This window comes from Cucumis melo, chromosome 11, assembly GCF_025177605.1.
Source record: "Cucumis melo cultivar AY chromosome 11, USDA_Cmelo_AY_1.0, whole genome shotgun sequence".
Lineage (NCBI taxonomy): Eukaryota > Viridiplantae > Streptophyta > Magnoliopsida > Cucurbitales > Cucurbitaceae > Cucumis > Cucumis melo.
The window spans coordinates 2715941-2736255 of record NC_066867.1 but is presented as its reverse complement, the minus strand read 5'-3'; the positions used below and the strand labels follow the sequence as shown (position 1 = coordinate 2736255).

Below are 20315 nucleotides of genomic sequence, written 5' to 3'. Positions count from 1 at the left end.
TTGACTTTATATTTTTTGATAACCGAGAGAGGAAGAGATCATATTTTGGAAGTTAGCAATAATTGGTTTTGCTTATCGCATCTACTCCGCACAATTTAATCTACCACGTGCTACCTAACGCTTCATCTTCTTCTTCTTCTTCTTCTTTGTTAAATATTTACAGCCTGTTCTTTTGTCTTTGTCTAGTTTGTCGTTGCATTCTGTCCTTTCCGGACACACCCAAGCAAACAAAATTCACGAGTACTCCAAAAGAAAAAAAAAGAAAAAACAACGACCAACATATGTTTCATTGCATCTATTTATAGGATTCATTTTCTTATGATTTTTAGAAAGTTTGTTTATTGAGGGTACGTAGTTTGATTTTAGTGTTAAAGGACTGTTGGCAAGCATGGTTGTTGGCCTTTGGTCGGTTTCATCTTTTGGTCTGATATCGTTGTTTGACCTAATGATCCTTTAAGATTACTTGAATTTTGTGGAGTCATATTGATTTAGTTTGAAAGAAGTTCATTTAGGCAGGGTTATTACTTTTGAAGTTTACTTTACTTTTCTCTTCGGGAGTTCTCTGATAAAATCACTTATAATGTTTTTCTCTCACAACCAAAGATCGAGTTTAACATGATTTTTTTATTACTGTAATTTCTGCGATTTGACTGGTCGTCCTAAAACTTGAAGGTCTAACTTTTCCTTTCTGAGAAATGTAGTTCCTTATAGTTGTCTTCTAGTTTTTCTTAAGTTTTGGATCTTCCCTAAGACAACCTCAACATAGAGTATTTGTGAAGATAACTTAATTAAAGGTGTTCAATAATTCGATAATTCAGACCATCTGAACTTACCAAACTGAAATCATAAAAAAATTTAGTTGGATTAATAAAACCTAAACAAAAAAGTGATTATATATAGACACACTAAAAAGGGACAAAGGGATCAACAATGAAAAGAAAATGAGGAGAAAAAGAAAAAGAAAAGCCATGTCTTTTGAGCAGTAGACCTAATCAATCCATGTAAATCTCCAGACTCAACTGATTAATACAATATTTTCTTTAAGTACTATATATAATTAAGGTTAAAAATTTATAATTTATAGTATCCCAACTCGGTTAGGAGTTTTTATTCCTTCAACCACCAACCTTATAATCATCAATATGCCTTCAAATTTCAGTTGAACTATGTTCTACTTGTGTCATCAACTCAAATTAATTAAATAGCAAATTTATACAAGCTTGTAAAATAAATTTATGTTTAGGGATAACGTGATTATAATAAAAATATGGAGAAATTTGTAACTTCTACGTACAAAAGTGGTTTTGTGAATTCGAAAGTGATCATCAAAAGTAGGTCGTAAAATGTGATCATGGAAAAGAGAAAGTAGAAAAAAAAAACAATCTAAAAAGATTCAAAGTACTTTCCATCTTTTCCATCTTATCTATCTCATATATCTATTGAAAATATTTTCCAACCATAATTACTTTTGTTATTCAACTTTCGCTTCACACAACTTTTTTTGAAATTGGGATGTGATATATCTATAGCACGTTCACGGACTCACTTCTTCTCTAGTGGCTTGAATGATCGTCAAAGAAATTGTACACATTAGATAAGATAATATTCAAAAGACTGATATTATAACTAATAGAAAAGAAGAAAAGAGAAAGAAGCGTGAAATACGTATGGATTATAGAGATTATAAAAAGTGAACAACCATCCGATAATATTTTCTATGAATTTATATTTTTAAGTACAATTTTGGAATATTCTCAAAAAATCAAAGGGTAATACAAAGATACAAAAATCTACTTTTGAAAAGACATTATACTTGATCTTCTTTTTTTATTTTAAATACAATATGCATAAATATTTTTGGTACCTATTTATGTTTATTGTTTCTCATAAACAAAAAATTAATAATAATTAAAACGTTTTGTCATTTTAAATATAACTTAGTTTTTTAAGTTATATAATATAGAAAAGAAAATTTGTTATAAATAACAAAATATTGAAACTATTTACAAAATATAACAGAAAATTTAAATAGGCAATGGTTCGATGAATTTTGTTTTATTTTGTAAATGATTTTAACATTTTTGTACTTTTGAAAATACCCGTCGATAGAATCTTGATATATATAATTTTTTTAGTTATCTTTTAAGAATAATAATAATTAACAAAATAAATTATATACTTTGTAGCAAAAATCCATAATTTTGTCACGGGGTGTAATTAAATATTTTGCGTGTATTTTCATTAAACACGCATTTAACCTCCTTTAAATATTTTACTACAACTTAACTCTGACATCTATGAAAAGTAATATAATTGAGTTGGATTTAAGACAATACCATTCAAACTAACAAATTTGAGCGATCAAATTTGAGCAAATAAGAAAAATTATAATAAACGAGAAACAAGAATTTGTTTATATTTATCAAAAACCAGTTTCTATATTCATTTCTTTCATTAAATAATTAAGTTACAAAACATATTTATGATTTTGTTATTAAGAGTTTTTATTAAATGGTTAGATCTCACTCACGATATATATGAGAGAGATGGAGAATTTTGAAGAATTTGAAAGAGGAGTTTATGGAATATTCTCACAATCCCATTTGACACACAAACCCTAAACAAAAAGAGAGTGGGAGAGGGCCACAAGGGAGAGTGATCTCACCTTTAGATGTAGGCTTCGATTAAATGATGAAAGAGATAAAAAAGAGTTGGATGATGGAAAAGTTAGAATCGAAAGGTTAGGACAATGGGACCTCTTGAATAATGACAAAGTGGGTTTACAATAACCATTCATTCATATTTTGACACATAATCTATATATTGACACGTAATTTGATATTGATATCACATGTTATTATTTTTCTTCATCAAACGATTATGATATGAGTGTTCACTCACATTTTTAATATATAAATATTTGTTTTATTTTGTACGACCCTTAACCCTAGCCAAAGGAAGGACCATTACTATTATTAGAGTGAATACAAAAGTCGGAAAGTTGAGGACCATCCTAAAGAGAAAAAAAAAAAAATACTTATTTTTCTATCTTTTCCATTCAACAGATTTGGAGAAGGAGATTCAACATTATTGAATCTATAATATAGACAGAAGAAATTATATATTGACAAAGGCGATACACACCCGTTCGAATTCTCCACGTTTCGAAATTAGAACGCGACTTATCATTAATAGATACCAACTAAAGTTGATTATAAAACACCACCGAACGTGAAAATGTGTACACATTACTCTTTAAAATGTAGGTTCAAAATGAAAGTAACAGTGATTTACCGTCATGGTTGCAACTGGGATAACCACACCAATGGTGACGGATTGAACAAGAGTGAGGAGGGGTCGGGCCAGTGGGGTGTTGATAAGTGATAGTGGATATTTTGGATTATTAATAAAGAAAAATGGCTCTTGCTTATTGTGAATAGTCATCGTAAAAGAAAGAGACGTGGTATGATATGTACGTACGGACTGTCACCTATTTTCTTCCCTTTTTCTTTATATCGTTTGCACTTTTACTTTACAGCCTGGCTTGGCTTTTGTCTCACTTTTCAAAAGAAATTTCATTAATATGTAAGCCTACTTTTGTAAATTTTGAAACCATGGTTCAATCATTATAAATTGAGCAACTCAATTTGCTTACTCTCACTGCCTTTACCCCTAAAATCTTTTGTTCCCCATTTTGTATGTTAGTTCAATAATTGATTACTCCCTTCTTTACCCACTGTTTCTTTTTATTCTTCCATTTTCTTTTCTACTTACATTCCTCTTCTTTTTTCTTTTCTCATCCCAAATATTATTGTTGTATTTAATGACAACGTTATAGATCGAAGAACCAAAGGCAATCGGATGGAGGTGAAGAGGGACTCGATTAGCGTCGGTTTGAAAAAAAAGATATCTAGACAAAAAAATTTCTATTTTTTTAGAAGAATATTAAACTAACTAAATGACGATCAATTTGTATTAATTGGTCGAAGTTTGTTTGAAAATTTACTGAATTGATTATTGTCGGTTTAATAGTGATTTTATCAAAAAAAAAATCGAGTCTAATCAATAGTTGTACATTCCATTTTTTTTATATAGCTATTCATGTTTTCTATTTTGTTCTTGAGAAAGTTTGAAGACATCAAAATTTTTGTTTTCCTTTCCCTTCCTTTTCCAAACACATAGATTTTTTTTTAACTCTTATGTTATACCAAATTTGAAGTATTTAATTTTAATTTTTTAAAGAAATATTTTCAAATATAACATAAAATATACTAAAATATTGCAAAATTTAAGGTCTATCACTGTTATATATATATATATATATATCAATGTCTATCATTTAATATAATTTGAAACTTTGGAAACTTTGTCATCATTTCCAAAAACTAAGAAAGTTTATGTGTTGTGCATGAAGACAAAGCTTCCTCCCACAAGAGAAAATCTTCATTACAAGAATTATTTAACTTATGTTGTTGTCCTAATTTCTATAGAGAAACTCTTCGTGACATAGCTTTCTTAATGTGTGCATAATTAAACAGAAAGCTATATATGTCAATTTTCTCAGCTCTCAAGAGTTAAATGGAATTGCATGCATGCAGATTTAAGTAGTAGTTTCTACTGCAATTTCGTAGCTTTAACTTATATGATTACAAACACTAAGAAAACAATATAATTAGGTCTGAGAGTTACTATTGCGGAGATTAGGAGATGGGAATACAAATGTTAGCTGAATGAAGTTTGAGTTTTTGACATCCTCCATAATGCCCTTTCACTCGTTACATGAAAATGGAAGCACTAAAGCCATTGGAAACTCACCAAAGAAAAGGAAAAATAAGAGGTGTAGTAGCATCAATTCGAAAAGTTTGTTCTACTATTGAGATCGTGAATTTTAGAACTATTGTTCGTAATCTCAACCGTGAAACTATGCATTCAATACGTAATTAAGGTTGAAATATTTATTAGTTTTGTTGAGCTTATTGAAACTACCCCTCTTCTAAATGATAATCTCATGAAGGTCTATAGTATCTATCACTAATAAAATCTAAAATTTTTCCATACATAGTGAATATACTGATTAATGAAAAAATAAAAAGTTGAAAAGAAAATATATATATATATCGTTAGATCTGGAAAACCATTAAAGTCTATAGGCAAAATTAGTAATTTAATGAAAGAAAAAAAAAAGGAAGAAAACATATTGGGAAAGTAGTTGTTGTTTAATAAAATTAAACAACTAAGTTTGGTGGAAGATTTTTAGAATGATAGACGTAATATATATACACACACGTATACGTATGATGATTGATGACATTGATATTTAAAATAAAAGATGACTACGTCATCTCCTTTTCCCTTTTCAACTTTAATACCTTTTTCCTTCCTTTTTCATTTCCCTTTTTCATTTCAAATTATCGTTTTCAAATAATAATAATCATATAAAGAAAATTTAAAATTGCATCCATCTTTTTGTAATTTATCTAAATCTAAAATTATAGTTTTTAATATTTATAAATATTGAAATGTCTTTAATTTGTTATTTTGCTCGACGAACAAGCTAAGTACAAAGAATTTTTGTTGTATTTAACCTATTAAACTATTTGTGATTATTTACGTTTAATTTGTTATCTTAATAGTGCTAGTTTGTATATTTTATAAACAAACCTTCTCTTTAATAAAATCATTTTTCTTTATAATGAGAACGTAGCTAACACACTTTAAGTAAATCACATATATTTATGTGTTAATCTCTCGATAAGGAGGGATGAATGAGAATATAAATTAAAATAATGTTTATTCACTATAAGAAATTGGGGTTTTTCCGACGTAGAGAAAGGCGTCGAGAGAAAACTCGTTGGGAATGACATAATATCCCGACGCATACTTGCACATGTCGGGCGAGTCACCCTTTTCCGACGTCGTGATATAGACGTCGGAAAAAACGTCGAGAATAACATGTTATCCTGATGCATGCATGTCGCGCTGGGAATTGATTGTCGGAAATTTTCTCAGACATATATTTCCGACGTATACTGCATGGCATCGAGGACAACGTCGGGAATAAGGCGCTCTCCCGACGCGCTTTTAATGCGTCAAAAATGGCATCGAGAGTAACGCGAAATTCCCGATGCCATTAGTTATTTGTCAGAAAAGACGTTGGGAGAAAGGGGATCTCCCGACGTTTTCATGCTGCATTGGGAGTTCCCCTATAAATTCGATATTTCTGAAACAAACGAAAAAAATTAAAGAGAAACTGCCGACGATCGAAGAAGAGAAGCCTTGTTCCCTCGCCGCCGTTGCCCTCACCGCCGTTAGCCGCTGTCGTCCCTCTCTCGCCGCCTGCCACCGTACATTCTTAGTTGAGGTAAGTTTAAAATCATTAATTTTAGTTAATTAGGTTAGGTTTATTTAGATAGTTTAGGGTTTTGCTTTTTAAAATTTGTTTTAGGATTTTGATGATGAATTATTTTTGTTAGATAGTTTAGGATTTTGTTTAGAAATAGATTTTTGTTTGTGAAATGAAAATTTTGAATATGGGTTGAATTGAAATTTGAAGTGGGAGGAGGGGGAGGTTGAATAGAAATTTTGAATGGGTGGGGGGTTTGAATTGAAAATTTGTACTATGGCATTCTTACACACATTAATTAATTTGATTGGATCAATGATTAGTTAATACTTGAACTTATTTATCTCAAGTCCACTATACCGTAGATTTATCTTCTCTAATCTTTGACCTATTTCGTTATTTAAAAAAGAAAACATTTGACCTATTTATTTTAGGTCCAAATTCACAGCAACACCTATTTCCATGAAAATTATGTGTAGTTAAAAAGTATGATATTTGGGCTCATGATAGATACATAAATTTCCCTATATTCTTGTGTTTTGGAGAAGATATATGGTTCCAATTATTTGTTTTATTGATATACAAATTGTAACTTGATTTATTTGATCATAAGGAAGGATGATGATGTTGTTATAGATTCGATTCAATCAACTTTTAACAAATTAATTAGCTTTTAAGTTTTCTAACTAGTCCCACTCCAATTACCTTGATCTCATGAGTGAATAGAAAATTGAATGTACGTTGAATTTTAACTGAAATCACTTATATATTCTCATTAGAATAAATTTGATTCAACGAGAGAAGTATGTCATCTTAACGTGCCTTAGATGATCTACATCTCAAAGGCCTAACACTAAATGAACACACATTAAACTATCCATGTGTCTCAGTTTAGTGTGTGTAAGAATGCATCTATATCTATATAAAATGTTCAAATTTCCTCTTAATCTTATTAGTCTAGATATAATGACATAGTACAAAGTTCATGGTATTTATATATATATATAAAAATGTTGAGTCTAGAATTGTGTTTCAATATTAGTTTTAGTTTATTCATACAATAAACAATACATATTTAATGATACATTTCATATCCTGATAGATCAATACCTTTAAATATCCTAATAGTTATAGCCTTCAAATTTAAATTTTGATTCGCTCTCTTAGATTTCAAGATTTACACTTCTAATCTAAATTTTTTTATTGAACGTTGAGTGTCCCGTTGGTAGCTCATTTATTTTTCTTTTTTTATTTTTAATTTTCTAATCTAAATTTTTTTCATTTATTAATGATCGGTAGAGTATTCTAAATTTTATTTTAGTTAGATAATTTGAAGAGATCTACGTGTTCGTTGGAATAGTATTCCCACAAAAATATCACATTGAAATACATAGCTTAACGAGTTTTGATGTTTTAACTGGCTTAGGGTTTATATCAAGAGAGTATAGTAAAAAATTCTCTCATTCCACACATTCCCTTAGCTCATGTATATTATATACAAAGAGAGATAGATTTTAGAGTATAGTACACTCACATTGATATTAATATTTGTGCAAAAAGTATTCATAGTCATACAATACAATGAAATACAACTTACTTTTAAACATATGGAAAGAGAATTTGTCAAGATGAAATGTGATTGAACAATTAGAAGAGAATAAAAAAATTGTATTAAGATCATCGATAAAAAAAAAAAAAAAAAAAAGAGAGGAAAAGAAAGAGAATTTTAATTTTAATTTTCTTCAATATTTTTCCTAAATTTCTAAATTTAGACACCGACCATTTCTTATAGTGATAGGGTCCTTAAATATAGGTTTTTTCATGTTGTGCTTTTTCTTTTTCTTTGTCTTTGCTTTTTTTATTAGAAGATGTGGGCTATGGGTAAATTTTAAGTAGTCGTAATAGGTGATACTTTTAAGAATAATAATTAAGTTTTTAGTAATATTGTAATGATCCGAACTTTTAAACTTAAGGTTATTATTCAAAAGAACATTAATAATTTAAATTTTCTTAAAAAGAGAGACTAAAATTTTTTATGAAATTAATATCAAGTAAATGTTTGAAAGATATAAAATTTGAAAGTTCAATAAAATACTGTGAAAACATGATCCGCACGAGTTCTAACAATTCTTTAAATAAAACAAAGTTAAATAAATAGGATCAAAATTTAATAAAAAATATCTAAAAACAAAATACTGAAACACTGATACATAGACATGAAAGTAGAACTAGGTCCCCATAATGACATGTTACGGACCCTTCCCGTTACTCGCCTGCTTTCCAGAACCTCTACTTTTGCCTGAAATATTAAACATAGAAAAAAGTGAGTATATAAAACATACTCAATAAGGGACTCACTACTAGGGATCTGTTAACTTCTCGTTAGAAACATATTCATAACGTCTTGTGCCCAATGGAGCATACCTGGGCAAGTGAGATTGTATGAACACCCTTAATCATGCGAGTGATCCCGTAGGAACGCCTCTAGTCGTGTGAGTGATCGTAGATACACACTAGGCAAGTGAGACCGTATGAAAACCCTTAATCGTGCGAGTTATCTCGTATGAATAACCCTAGTCATGCGAGTGATTGTAGGTACACACTCCTAAACATATTTGTGATACATAGGTCCACCTCTCTAATCGTGTGAGTGATCTCGTCGGAACACTTCTTGTCGTGCGAGTGATCTCATATACAGTATAACTAGCACATAACCCTGCATGTGATCCGTAGGTACACCCCTAATCGTGCGAGTGACTCCGTAGGAACACGTCCTAGTCGTGCAAGTGACCCCATGGATAGGACACAATACAGGTAGGGTAAAAGGCTTAACAGTGAAATTTAATAGACACACCACAATCCAAAAGCATGTAATTAACAATCAATATATACATAGCATGAATCATCAGTTATAACAGTCCATAAAACATAACAGTCCATGAAGCATGAAATCCATAAAGCGTGCTTAATCATCATCTAACATCAGTCAACATCTACACAACATCGCATTATGCATTTTCAGCTACTATCAATGCATAATCCATAACCTATGCAATCTCTTTAAATTCAATTCGAAGATTCAGTAGTAGAACCTCTTACCTATTGTAGTCTATCTCTATCTATTTGAGATAAACGATTGATCGTTTAGATCTTAGTATACGGTTGTGTAGTAAAAAAAGAAGAAGAATGACACAATACATGATAATGAAAAAAGAATAAAGAGATGATGTCGAAGATGAGGGATGGAAAAGAAGGAAAAAAATTCTAGAAAAGAAAATGAAGAAATGGCTAACCAGAAGAAGTAAAAATACAAAGAAGGAGAAGTAATAATATGAAAAAGATCTATAAACATTCAACGTAAAATTCAAAACTATCAAAGATAAATCTAAATGTATGAAAATACAATGATGGTTTCATGGATTTTTTTTTTATTACACGGTCCATGAATATTTTTTTTTAGTTTTGTTGTATACATGTGAGTATAAATAGTGAAGAAGAGGCACATGAAGGGTTATGGTCCAATAACTACTTGGTCCTTTAAAGGCCCAACAACTTGAACAACCAATTACTCTTGGGCTTCTATCCAAATCTGACCCACATATCAATTTTGAAATTGTCACATATACCTAATTAAAATAGCAAAATCTGTCAAAATCTATCAATGATAGGAGTCTATCACCGATAGACCATGTAGCAAATGTTAATCTATCACTGATAAACCATAAGAGTCTATCAACGATAGAAGTGTATCACCGATAGATTTTGCTATTTTTGCAATTTTTTTAAAATATTGCTACATACTTAATAATTATTCTAAATATTGCTACATATTATAATTACCCAACAAAATTTGAGTTTTAAATGTTACTTTCTTTGTCAAATTTTTAGTTTTAGTTTGGTTTGTTGGTTTCAAAATTTTACATTTTTATCCTGAATTTTCACTTGCATAATCATCTGTCTTAATTTTGAATTAACGCATAATCATTTGTCTTAATTTTCTCTTAATTAACTTAAGAGAATTAATCGCAAGTATTATTAAATAGTCTCATTAATTTCTTTTGGTTACAATTGAATTTAATGAAAAGATTTAATCACGATTATGTTTATCAATGAAATTTAATACCTAAAAGTAAAAGTTCAAAATATAAAATGGTAGGAACAAAATTGAAATTAATCTCCAAATTAAACAATAGAAATGTAAGATTTATAAAATGAAAATATCAAATTAAAATAAATTTAAAATTTAAAAATAAAAATAAATGTCAGTGTATAATTTTGTGATTTATTTTTCTAAATGAAAAAATCAACTTAATAATTTGCTTCAGCCAAAACCGTAGAATGATGAAGAAATTAAAGAGTGAAATTTTTAAATCAAAAGAAAAAAATTATCGGATAATGTACCAAAACTATTATTTATGTGAGGGTTGTTATTGTGTTTTTTTTCTTAAATTAAGACATGGGAACTAACAAAAATGAATGCATAATATGGTTTATGGAAAAAAATCATTAGAATCATTGCAAGACACGCTGTTCACACAAGATTTTTGGAGAAATTTGATTCGTGGAGCTAAACTTGTGTTGATGTCGTATTTATGTTGATTTTGATGCGATGCGATTCGATCTCTAGATTAAAAAATAAATATTGCAACAACAAATTGAGGACAAATTCATCCAACCTACATTCAAGGAAAAATACAATATTTAAAGTCTTAAAAAATAACTACCCACTAACAACATGACCCTAAACATGCTCCATGATTACAAATCATGAATAACTAATTCCTAAGAAATAGGAACAAACTTGGACTAAATTAACTTAACAAAAACAAACACACGTGAGCATGTTTCAGTCCTAAAGCAGTTTCTTAACACTTCTCCTTGCTTTAGGAATTGCAAACTGTAACGCCCAACAAATTCGATATTTCTTTTTGTTTTGGCCATTGTCATCAATATTAAGTGTGGTTATGGGAATTTTTTTAATTTATTACAAGAACCTTATCATTTTGATTTTTGTGATTAATTAAGGCTTGGGATTTTCCATTTTTTAGATATTAAGTATTTTTTTTTTATTGGGAAATTATGTGGTGAATTATTGTTAATTGAAAGGTGGGTTGGTTGAAATTTTGGTGAGATTTGGGAGAGAGAGAAGATGGTTGGCTTTGATTTAATTAAAGGAAAAGAAAAGAGATTTTTATTATAAAGGAGCCTTGGGTCCCGTGCATAAGGAAGAAAAATCAAAAAAAAAAAAAAAAAAAAAGAAAGAGGGGAAAAGAAAAGAGAAAAGGGAGAAAACAAAACCCTAGCCGCTCGTCGCCGCCGCTCGTCGCCGCCGCGTACCCGAGCCGCCAAGCCCTCCTCCTTCTGTTCGTCAGCTCAGCCGGATCGTTTGCAGCCGCCAGCCGTCGCATGAAGCCGCGTTTTGCTGCGTCGTCGAGCAGCTCAGCCGGATCGTGCGCAGCCGCCAGCCATCGCGTGAAGCCGCGTCCTGCCGAGTCGCCGAGTAGCAGCAGTTGACGATCGTCAGCCGCGCGCCTCCAGCCGTCGAAGCCGAACCCACGTTTCGGCCGACGCCCGAACCCGAAACCGATCCGCGCCCGCTCGCCCGAAACCGACCCGCGCCCGCTCGCCCGAAACCGAACGCGCTCCACGCTCGCGCACGCCCGCTCCGAGTCGTAAGCCGAGCCGCGCCGGTCTGCACCACGAGCCGCGCCTGTCTGCCCCGCAAGCCGAGCCGATCCCCAACCTTCAAACCGAGCCAGTCCCTGCTCCCCCAGCCGAGCCGCCAAGCCTATTTGGCTCTTTCCATCCAATTTTTGGTAAATTAATTAATTATTTTGGCTTACCCAGCAAGACTCAAATTTTTGGGCACTAAATGATTTAATTTGGAATTAAATTAGATTATTTCTCCTTAAGGGACGTCCTGGACCAAGTAACTGCTGCAGCGGGGGATTTCTTCAGTAGGGGCTTGAGCAATGCAACCTCTCTCTAGGGTAAGTCATTTCAAATGAGTCTTGAACCGTTAGTCGTTGGTGACCTAATTACGAATCTTGGCATATTACACAGTTAGGACCTCGTCGCTTGGAAAGCGTACTACCTCGCGGTTAGGACTCGTCAAGTAAATCTCCAGGTAAGAGATTCTACTACTAGCTCCATGCTTAGAAATATGAGATGATGTATACTCCAATTTTGCATGTTGAGGATTGGACGGTACGATGCCTGAAATCAATGTTAGTATGATGTAAATGACGGTATGGTTATACTATAGCCTGTTATGTGTGGCGAGAGTTGTTATAGCTATACGACGAATGTCGAGACGGAGAGGGCAGAGATGATTTATATGATATGTTATATGCTGATGCCATGTGTATGTATACTGCAATTAGGGTACCTGTTAGCTTGATCTGTTAGAGTCGTACCTGCATGGGTGTCCTCCGGGATCACCACCTATTGAGGACTGTGTGGTCCGACGGGACACCAGTCTAGCATGGATATAGATATGACTCGAGTGACTCGACGGGGTCCTCGCATCCCGACTGTCCTAGGTGTCCCCCGGGGCACCGAAGACCAGAGTTACGTTCCTACGGGAGCGCATGATTACACGTGTTCGGGAACGTGCCAGAGATTGGGTACCAGTTATCAGGACTCTAACAGGAAGTTAACAGGCACCTAGTGGGACTAGTAGTGGGTCCCTTACTGAGTATTTTTATACTCACTCTCTTCGTTTTATGTTTTCAGGTAGAGGACGAGGCAAGGGCAAGGGCAAGCTGGCGAGCGACCCGAAGTGAGACCGTGGAGGGCCATAGGGACTACCGCTTCCGCTTATTCTTATTTCAGATTTTCACGTTTGAGTTTGAGTACCTTTCATTACTTACCATCTTTTATGTAGATAGGGCCCGAGTAGGACTTCAGAACGCTTTTACACATTTTTTTTTTTTGCATGACTACCTTGTTTAAATTTTTATAAATGAAATTTCTTAAACCGTATGCGTTTTAATAATTTTTATGACTTAAACCACTTGTTCTATATTTAGTAATGACTTCGATTCAGTATAAGGAGTCGGGTCGTTACACAAACACCAAGTTTTGACCTTAGAAACTCGAACTTGCAAGTAGGCAACGGTTTAGTTAATATGTCTGCAACTTGATCTTCTGTTTTGCAGTAGACAAGAATCACCTCTTCACTTTTCTGCACTTCCCTTAGAAAGAATAACTTGATGTTAAAATGTTTAGTCTTATTATAAAACATAGGATTATGAGAAATAGCAATAGCAGCTTTGTTATCAATAAGAATCTTCGTGTTTTCCCTTTGCTCCAGATCAAGATCAAGTAAAATTTTCCTCAACCATAAAGCTTGATTAACAATAGCTGTTGCAGCAATAAATTCTGCTTCAGCAGTGGATTGGGCTACAATTTCTTGCTTTTTCGAGCTCGAAGAGAAAACACCAGAGCCAAGAGTAAAACAGTAGCCTAAAGTGCTTCTCATATCATCAATGGAACCTCCCCAATCACTATCAGAAAAACCAATCAGCTTGAACTCCTTGCCCCTAGTGAACTTAACACCAAAATCACTTGTGCCTTTGACATATCGAATCACTCTTTTTGCTGCCTTGAGATGTAATTCACTTGCACAATGCATGAAACGAGACAAAATACTCACAGCATTCAAAATATCAGGCCTTGTTGCTGTGAGATACATCAAGCAACCAATTAAACTCATGAAATATCCTTCATCAACTTTGTCAGCACCATCTTCTTTGCACAACTTCTCTTTTTGATTCATTGGAGTGCTTACTGCCTTACACTCATCCATCTTAAACTTCTTTAGTATTTCCTTTGCATATTTTTTCTGGCAGGTGAAAACTTCACCTTGCCCTTGCTTGATCTCTATGCCAAGGAAGTAAGACATGAGCCCGAGATCTGTCATTTCAAACATCTTCATCATCTCCCATTTGAAATTTTGAATATGATCTGCATTGTTTCTTGTAACCAGTAGGTCATCAACATACAGTGAAACAATAAGAATGCCAGTACCATTATGCTTGACATATAAGGTTGATTCTGATAGACTTTTCAAAAATCCCAAGCTTAGTAAATGTCATCAGTTTTGCTATACCAAGCTCCTGGAGCTTGTTTTAAACCATAAAGAGCCTTCTTGAGAAGATAAACTTTATTTCCTTCACCTTGCTTCCCACATCCTTCGGACTGCTCAACATAAATTTCTTCTTGTAAGACACCATTCAAAAAAGCTGATTTGGCATTCAACTGAAACAATTTCCAGCCCTTTTGTGCAACTATTGCAAATAGTAACCTAATTGTGTCCATTCTAGCAACAGGAGCAAAAGTGTCAGAGTAATCAACACCAAAGATTTGAGCATACCCTTTAACCACAAGTCTGGCTTCGTGCTTGTTAATCGAGCCATCAGCGTTAAGCTTGGTTCTAAACACCCATTTAAGTCCAATTAACTTTCTTGAGGTCTGTCAACAAGGATCCAAGTTTTGTTCTTCTCTATCATTGACAACTCCTCCTCCATTGTAGCTACCCACATTTGATCTTTCTTTGCTTCTGCATAGTTTGCAGGTTCACACAAAACAGCATTGCACCTTTCGTAAATATCAGAAAGCAACCTTGTTCCTCTCACGGAAGCATCATCTACTATTTCATTCTGCTTGTCATCTTCCTCTTCAATGCTTGAATCAAAGAACTTGAATTTCATCTTTTCCAAGGTCTGACTTTTCTTCTCTGCATCATCAAAGTTCCACTCTTCATCCTCCACGAAGTGAACATCCCTGCTCACGACAATCTTTTTAGTTTGTGGCTGGAAAATTTTATAGGCTTTGCTGATAGAACTATAGCCTACAAAGACGCTCGATGAAGCTCTCCTATCAAGTTTGTCACGCTTGCTTTGTGGAACATGAGTGAAACACAAACAACCAAATACTTTGAGAAATTTTAGTGATGGTTTGTAACCATACCATGCCTCAAATGGTGTCTTTTCCTTCACTGCTTTTGTGGGAAGCCTATTTTGAAGAAATACAACTGTATTGGCTGCCTTTGCCCAAAACTTTTTTGGAAAACTCTTCTCATGCAACATGCATCTTGTCATCTTCATGATGTATCTATTTCTCCTCTCACTAACTCTATTTTGTTGAGGAGTGTAAGGAGCTGTAAGTTGATGTTTTATGCTTGAATCTTCACAAAACTTGTCAAATTCTGTCGAAATACACTCCTTCCCATTGTCAGACCTTACAATTTGAATTTTACAACCACTTTTATTTTCTACTTTTGCCTTGAACTTCCAAAAAACATGAGTAACCTCTGATTTAAACTTCAAGAAAAAAATCCAGCACATTCTGGTGAAGTCATCAATAAAGACAATATAATAGAGACTGCCTTTTAAAGAAGGTGTTCTCTGAGGGTCTGCAACATCTGTGTGAATGAGTTGCAATTTTTGAGTGGCTCTCCAAGATGACTTGGGAAATGAATTCCTATTTTTGCTTTCCAAAATGACACGCTTTGCAACTTGAGATTACTTCACTAAGCTTGGGAATATCAAGTGCCAACTCTTTTAGTTGCAGCAGCTCTTGATGATGATAGTGATCGACCCTTTTGTGCCAAAGCTGTGTTACATCTTCTTTGAGAGCAAAAACAGATTGCTCCTCCTCTAAAGAATTGAGTGAAAAACTTTTTCTTTTCATTTTTACTTTGAAAATATCTTGATTTGTTGCATCCTTAATCAAGCAATATTCATTTTCAAAAGTAACTTTAATTTTTTTTTCAATAAGTTGACCCACACTCAACAGATTTTGATTAATGTCAGGTACAAAAAGAACATCCTGTATATGTTTTGTACCTGTACAACTTGCAATCGCAATAGTCTCATTTCCTTTGACTGAGATGTAGTCTCCAATGCCAATTCTGACTTTGGTGATATTTGTTGGCTTCAAATCTCTAAACAACTCCTTGTCATGAGTCATATGGTTGGTACAACCACTACCAATCAGCCAGCTTTCATTTGACTCACCACCCACGAAGCATGTTGCCACAAACAATTGATCCTCCTCCTTCTCCTGATCAGCAATTTTGGCCTCTACACCTTGTTGTTGATTATTGTTCATGCAAATTACAGCTTTATGGCCCATTTGGTTACATTTGGTGCACTTGGCGTTTGGTCTTCTTCAACATTTAAAAGGAGGATGACCCTATTTATTGCAATGTGGACATGGAGGGTAGGATCCCTTATTGACTCCTGCTTTGTTGTAAGCTGAAGATTCTCTAGTAGAAATTTGATTCTTCTTGAAAAATTTCTTCTTCTTTTTGCTTCTAACATTTTCATGATGCTTGGCTGGCAAGGCTCCTTCAAATGCACCTTCTTGCCTCATGGCTCTTTTTTGTTCTTGCGCTTGCAAAGCATTGAGTATCTCTGCAAGAGTGATTTGAGTCAAGTCTTTGGTATTTTCTAAGGCAAAAATAGATGCCTCAAATTTTTTAGGCACTGATACAAATTTTTTTCTACAATTCGTGAGTCCTTGAACTCAGAACCAAGTAATCTGATTTGGTTTGCAATGTCAAATAACCTAACAGAATACTCTTTAATTGATTTTGTTTCCTTCATCTTCTGCAACTCGAATTATCGAATCAAGTTTAACACACACATTCCTTTGATTCTTTCATCTCCCTCATACTCTGACTTGAGATAATTCCTTATCTCATATGCTAATCTCAGAGTCATAATTCGAGTGAAGATAGTAGATGAGATTGCAGCAAACAAATAGGCCTTTGAGCTTTGATTTGTGTCATAACAGGATTGTCTGGAAAAGTAGGAATTACATAATCCTCTTCCACTGCTTCCCAAATATCCAAAGCTTTTATATATGCCTCCATACGAACTGCCCAAACTTGGTAGTTGTCTCCATCAAATATCAATGGAGAAATTGAAGAGAAACTAGAACTTGCTATGGCGTCCATGACACAACAACTTCACACACACTTACAGATCCCTTAAGAAGAGAGCTCTGACACCAATTGTTATTTTCTAGATTAAAAAATAAATATTGCAAGAGCAAATTGAAGACAAATTCATTCAAAGTACATTCAAGAAAAAATACAATATTTAAAGTCTTAAAAAATAACTACCCACTAACAACATGACCCTAAACTTGCTCCATGATTACAAATCATGAATAACTAATTCCTAAGAAATAGGAACAAACTTGAACTAAATTAACTTAACAAAAACAAACACACGTGAGCATGTTTCCGTCCTAAAGTAGTTTCTTAACAGATTCTCTCGGCTGGAAGCTTAAGTTGGAGTCTTGGAAAATAGTTTGTATTTTCAAAGGAGATTCAATCTTCGAGGACGATCAACTTCAAGAGTTGAGCCTCTTGGGAGAATTCTCTCTAGATCTTCTAGAATAAAAAAATTCCAACCCCCACAAATGAAGAGAATTTCTCTATTTATAGAGTTCCCTGATGGGCTTTCATGATACCCATGAGCTCAATCACATGGATATTTAACTTTGGGTTAAATTAAGCTTACTTTTTTTGCTCAATTGAATCTTAGCCCAAATAAATAATATTTAATTGAACCAGGTTAATTAATTTGATCCAATTGTCATAATAAAGACATGTGACATTATTAGAATTAGCTAATTTGTCTTTAAATTTAATTTGGGACACATACCAATTTTTTAGTTAATTCAAAATGCAATTATTTTAGTAAATGACGTGGCAATTTGTGATTGGTTCCAAAATTTCTTATTCAACAAATGCATGATAATTGTTCATGAATTTTTTAATTACGAAGATTAGAGCATGATAATTATGTGTATATATAAAATTAATAGAGCTACTATGAGAATTTCATTTAATATTTTCTTTTATGAAATATTACTCTCTCTATATTTCTTTTCTTTTATATTCATGAATGTTTGGGTCAGTTTATACACATCTCGACTAATCTCACGAGACAACCCACATTTGATTGTCAAGAAAACTCGAATGAAATTAATCTATAGATAGTTGGTCACGTGATCAATAATCTCTTAATTAGTTTTCTAAATAAATGACAATTCCATTTTAATTTTAAAAAACAGAAAGACAAAACCTTACACGAAATTAAAGGGAATAATCAACAAAATAATTTATATGAAATAAAATGAAAAATCACATGCTATAAAATAAAGTGAAAATTTATAAAATCAAAATGAAATTAAAGGAAATGTTTTTGCGAAATCTCATAGTAAATCGAATATGAAGAAATTCCTCGATTTTATATTCTCCAAAATATTATAAAACTGTCATATATTTAATTAATTGTTAGTGAAGAATTTAATTCTTTGTATTATTTTGAAACCTTTCTTAAAATCAAGGTATCTTCCTCATATAAATTTATACTCACGTAAAGTTTCAATACAAATATTCATACGTACGTACCGTACCTACATACATACATATTCATGCAAATTTTCAATGCAAATATACATACGTACATCATATACCTACATACATATCTTAGAAAATTAAAACTCTTCAATTATTTTATTCTTTAATTATTGTTTTAAGTAATATCTTTTATATTACTTAATTAACATAATTAAGTAGTTTATGTTATGGAATATATGTGCTTTGGTTGAAAGAATTATATTATGGAAAGTTATTTGAATTCAATCAACATTAATTTTTTGAGATCTTATAAGGATTTTCTTTAACTAAATATATATTCTATAGATATGTATGAAATATTAAACTACGATGCATGACATACAATTTGGTATATCAAAATATTTATGTAAACGTCACCATTTATAAATGTATAAATTATTCCCTCAATTATTTCTCTTTATACTATCCTTATATATAGAGAGAATAGATTTTGTATTGTATGCAAATTGTTCAAGTAAGAAAAAAAAATGGAACAGCTGGAGTATACGATCACAGAGACACTAGATGGAAGTAGAAAATTAGGTTTAAAGTTGGATCCTGAAGAAATGTTATCTGAATCACAATTTCTTCTTAATTGTTTTAAAGACCTCGATGGGAAAACAAAAATCACCATGTTTGATGATGTTTTAGAAAAAAGTTTTAAAGCGACCATAGAAAGGAAAAGCGCTTCTCACCAATTTGTTATTGAGTGGGGTAAAGACTTCGTCAAAAAAAATAAACTATAAGAATGGAGATGAAATTAAGTTGCGTTGGGAACCTCGGAAGGAAAGTCTATGTTTTAAGATTATAAGGTGTTCAGCTCTTAGAACTTATCCACAAATGTCTTCTCAATATCGTTCGTATAATTATCGTTCCTAGAATAAATGTAGCAAATAAAAAATAAAAATAATTAAACTTTATATATTTGTAAGTGTATTAAAAAGATGTATGGTTGGTATATTGCTATAATTATGGTTGGTATAATTATTATCTTTTAGCACTTAAATTTACTTAAAATTTGAAAATTTACTCTCTTTTTTTCTTGAAAATTATTATTATTTTTCAATTAATTTCAATAATAAAAATTAACTTTGTCTAAATTTAAGATTTATCGGGATTAAAAGGACTAAATTTGGCTCAAAGTACGTATTTTAACTTAAACTTTTAAGATAAAATTGAAATAAAAAACTTGCTGAAACTAATAAAATGAACCTTAATTTAATTTTGTTGGCCATTTGAAAAATAAAGCAATAAGAATATAGAAAATTTACCATTTTATGAATTTTAAATAATTATAATCAAAGGTTTTTTTTAAATAAATTTTAATGATAAAATGATTAAAACGCAATTAAAGGTTTTTTTATTTTTTTATTTTTGCAAAATATCGAATGAAATCAAAGAGCAAAAATTCTTCAAATTTATTATCCAAACTATTATTCCAATCAGCTTAGCTGTATTTAATTAATTGTCATTGAAGTATCTAATTCCTTGTATAATTTAAAAACCTTTCTTTAAATCAAGGTATCTTCCTTATATAAATTTATACTCATG

At 32.2% G+C, this 20315-nt stretch overlaps 1 protein-coding gene across 1 annotated transcript in view; it reads left to right on the top strand.

Annotated features, from left to right (window-relative positions):
• The window catches only part of LOC127144043 (uncharacterized), a 73612-nt gene extending 60377 nt beyond the window's left edge, over window positions 1-13235 (top strand). Inside the window, exon 2 of the mRNA XM_051079567.1 lies at window positions 13079-13235. Coding sequence (XP_050935524.1) covers window positions 13079-13128 — 50 coding nt within the window. The 3' untranslated portion in view covers window positions 13129-13235. The remainder of the gene's footprint in view (window positions 1-13078) is intronic.
• Window positions 13236-20315: the final 7080 nt, after the last annotated feature.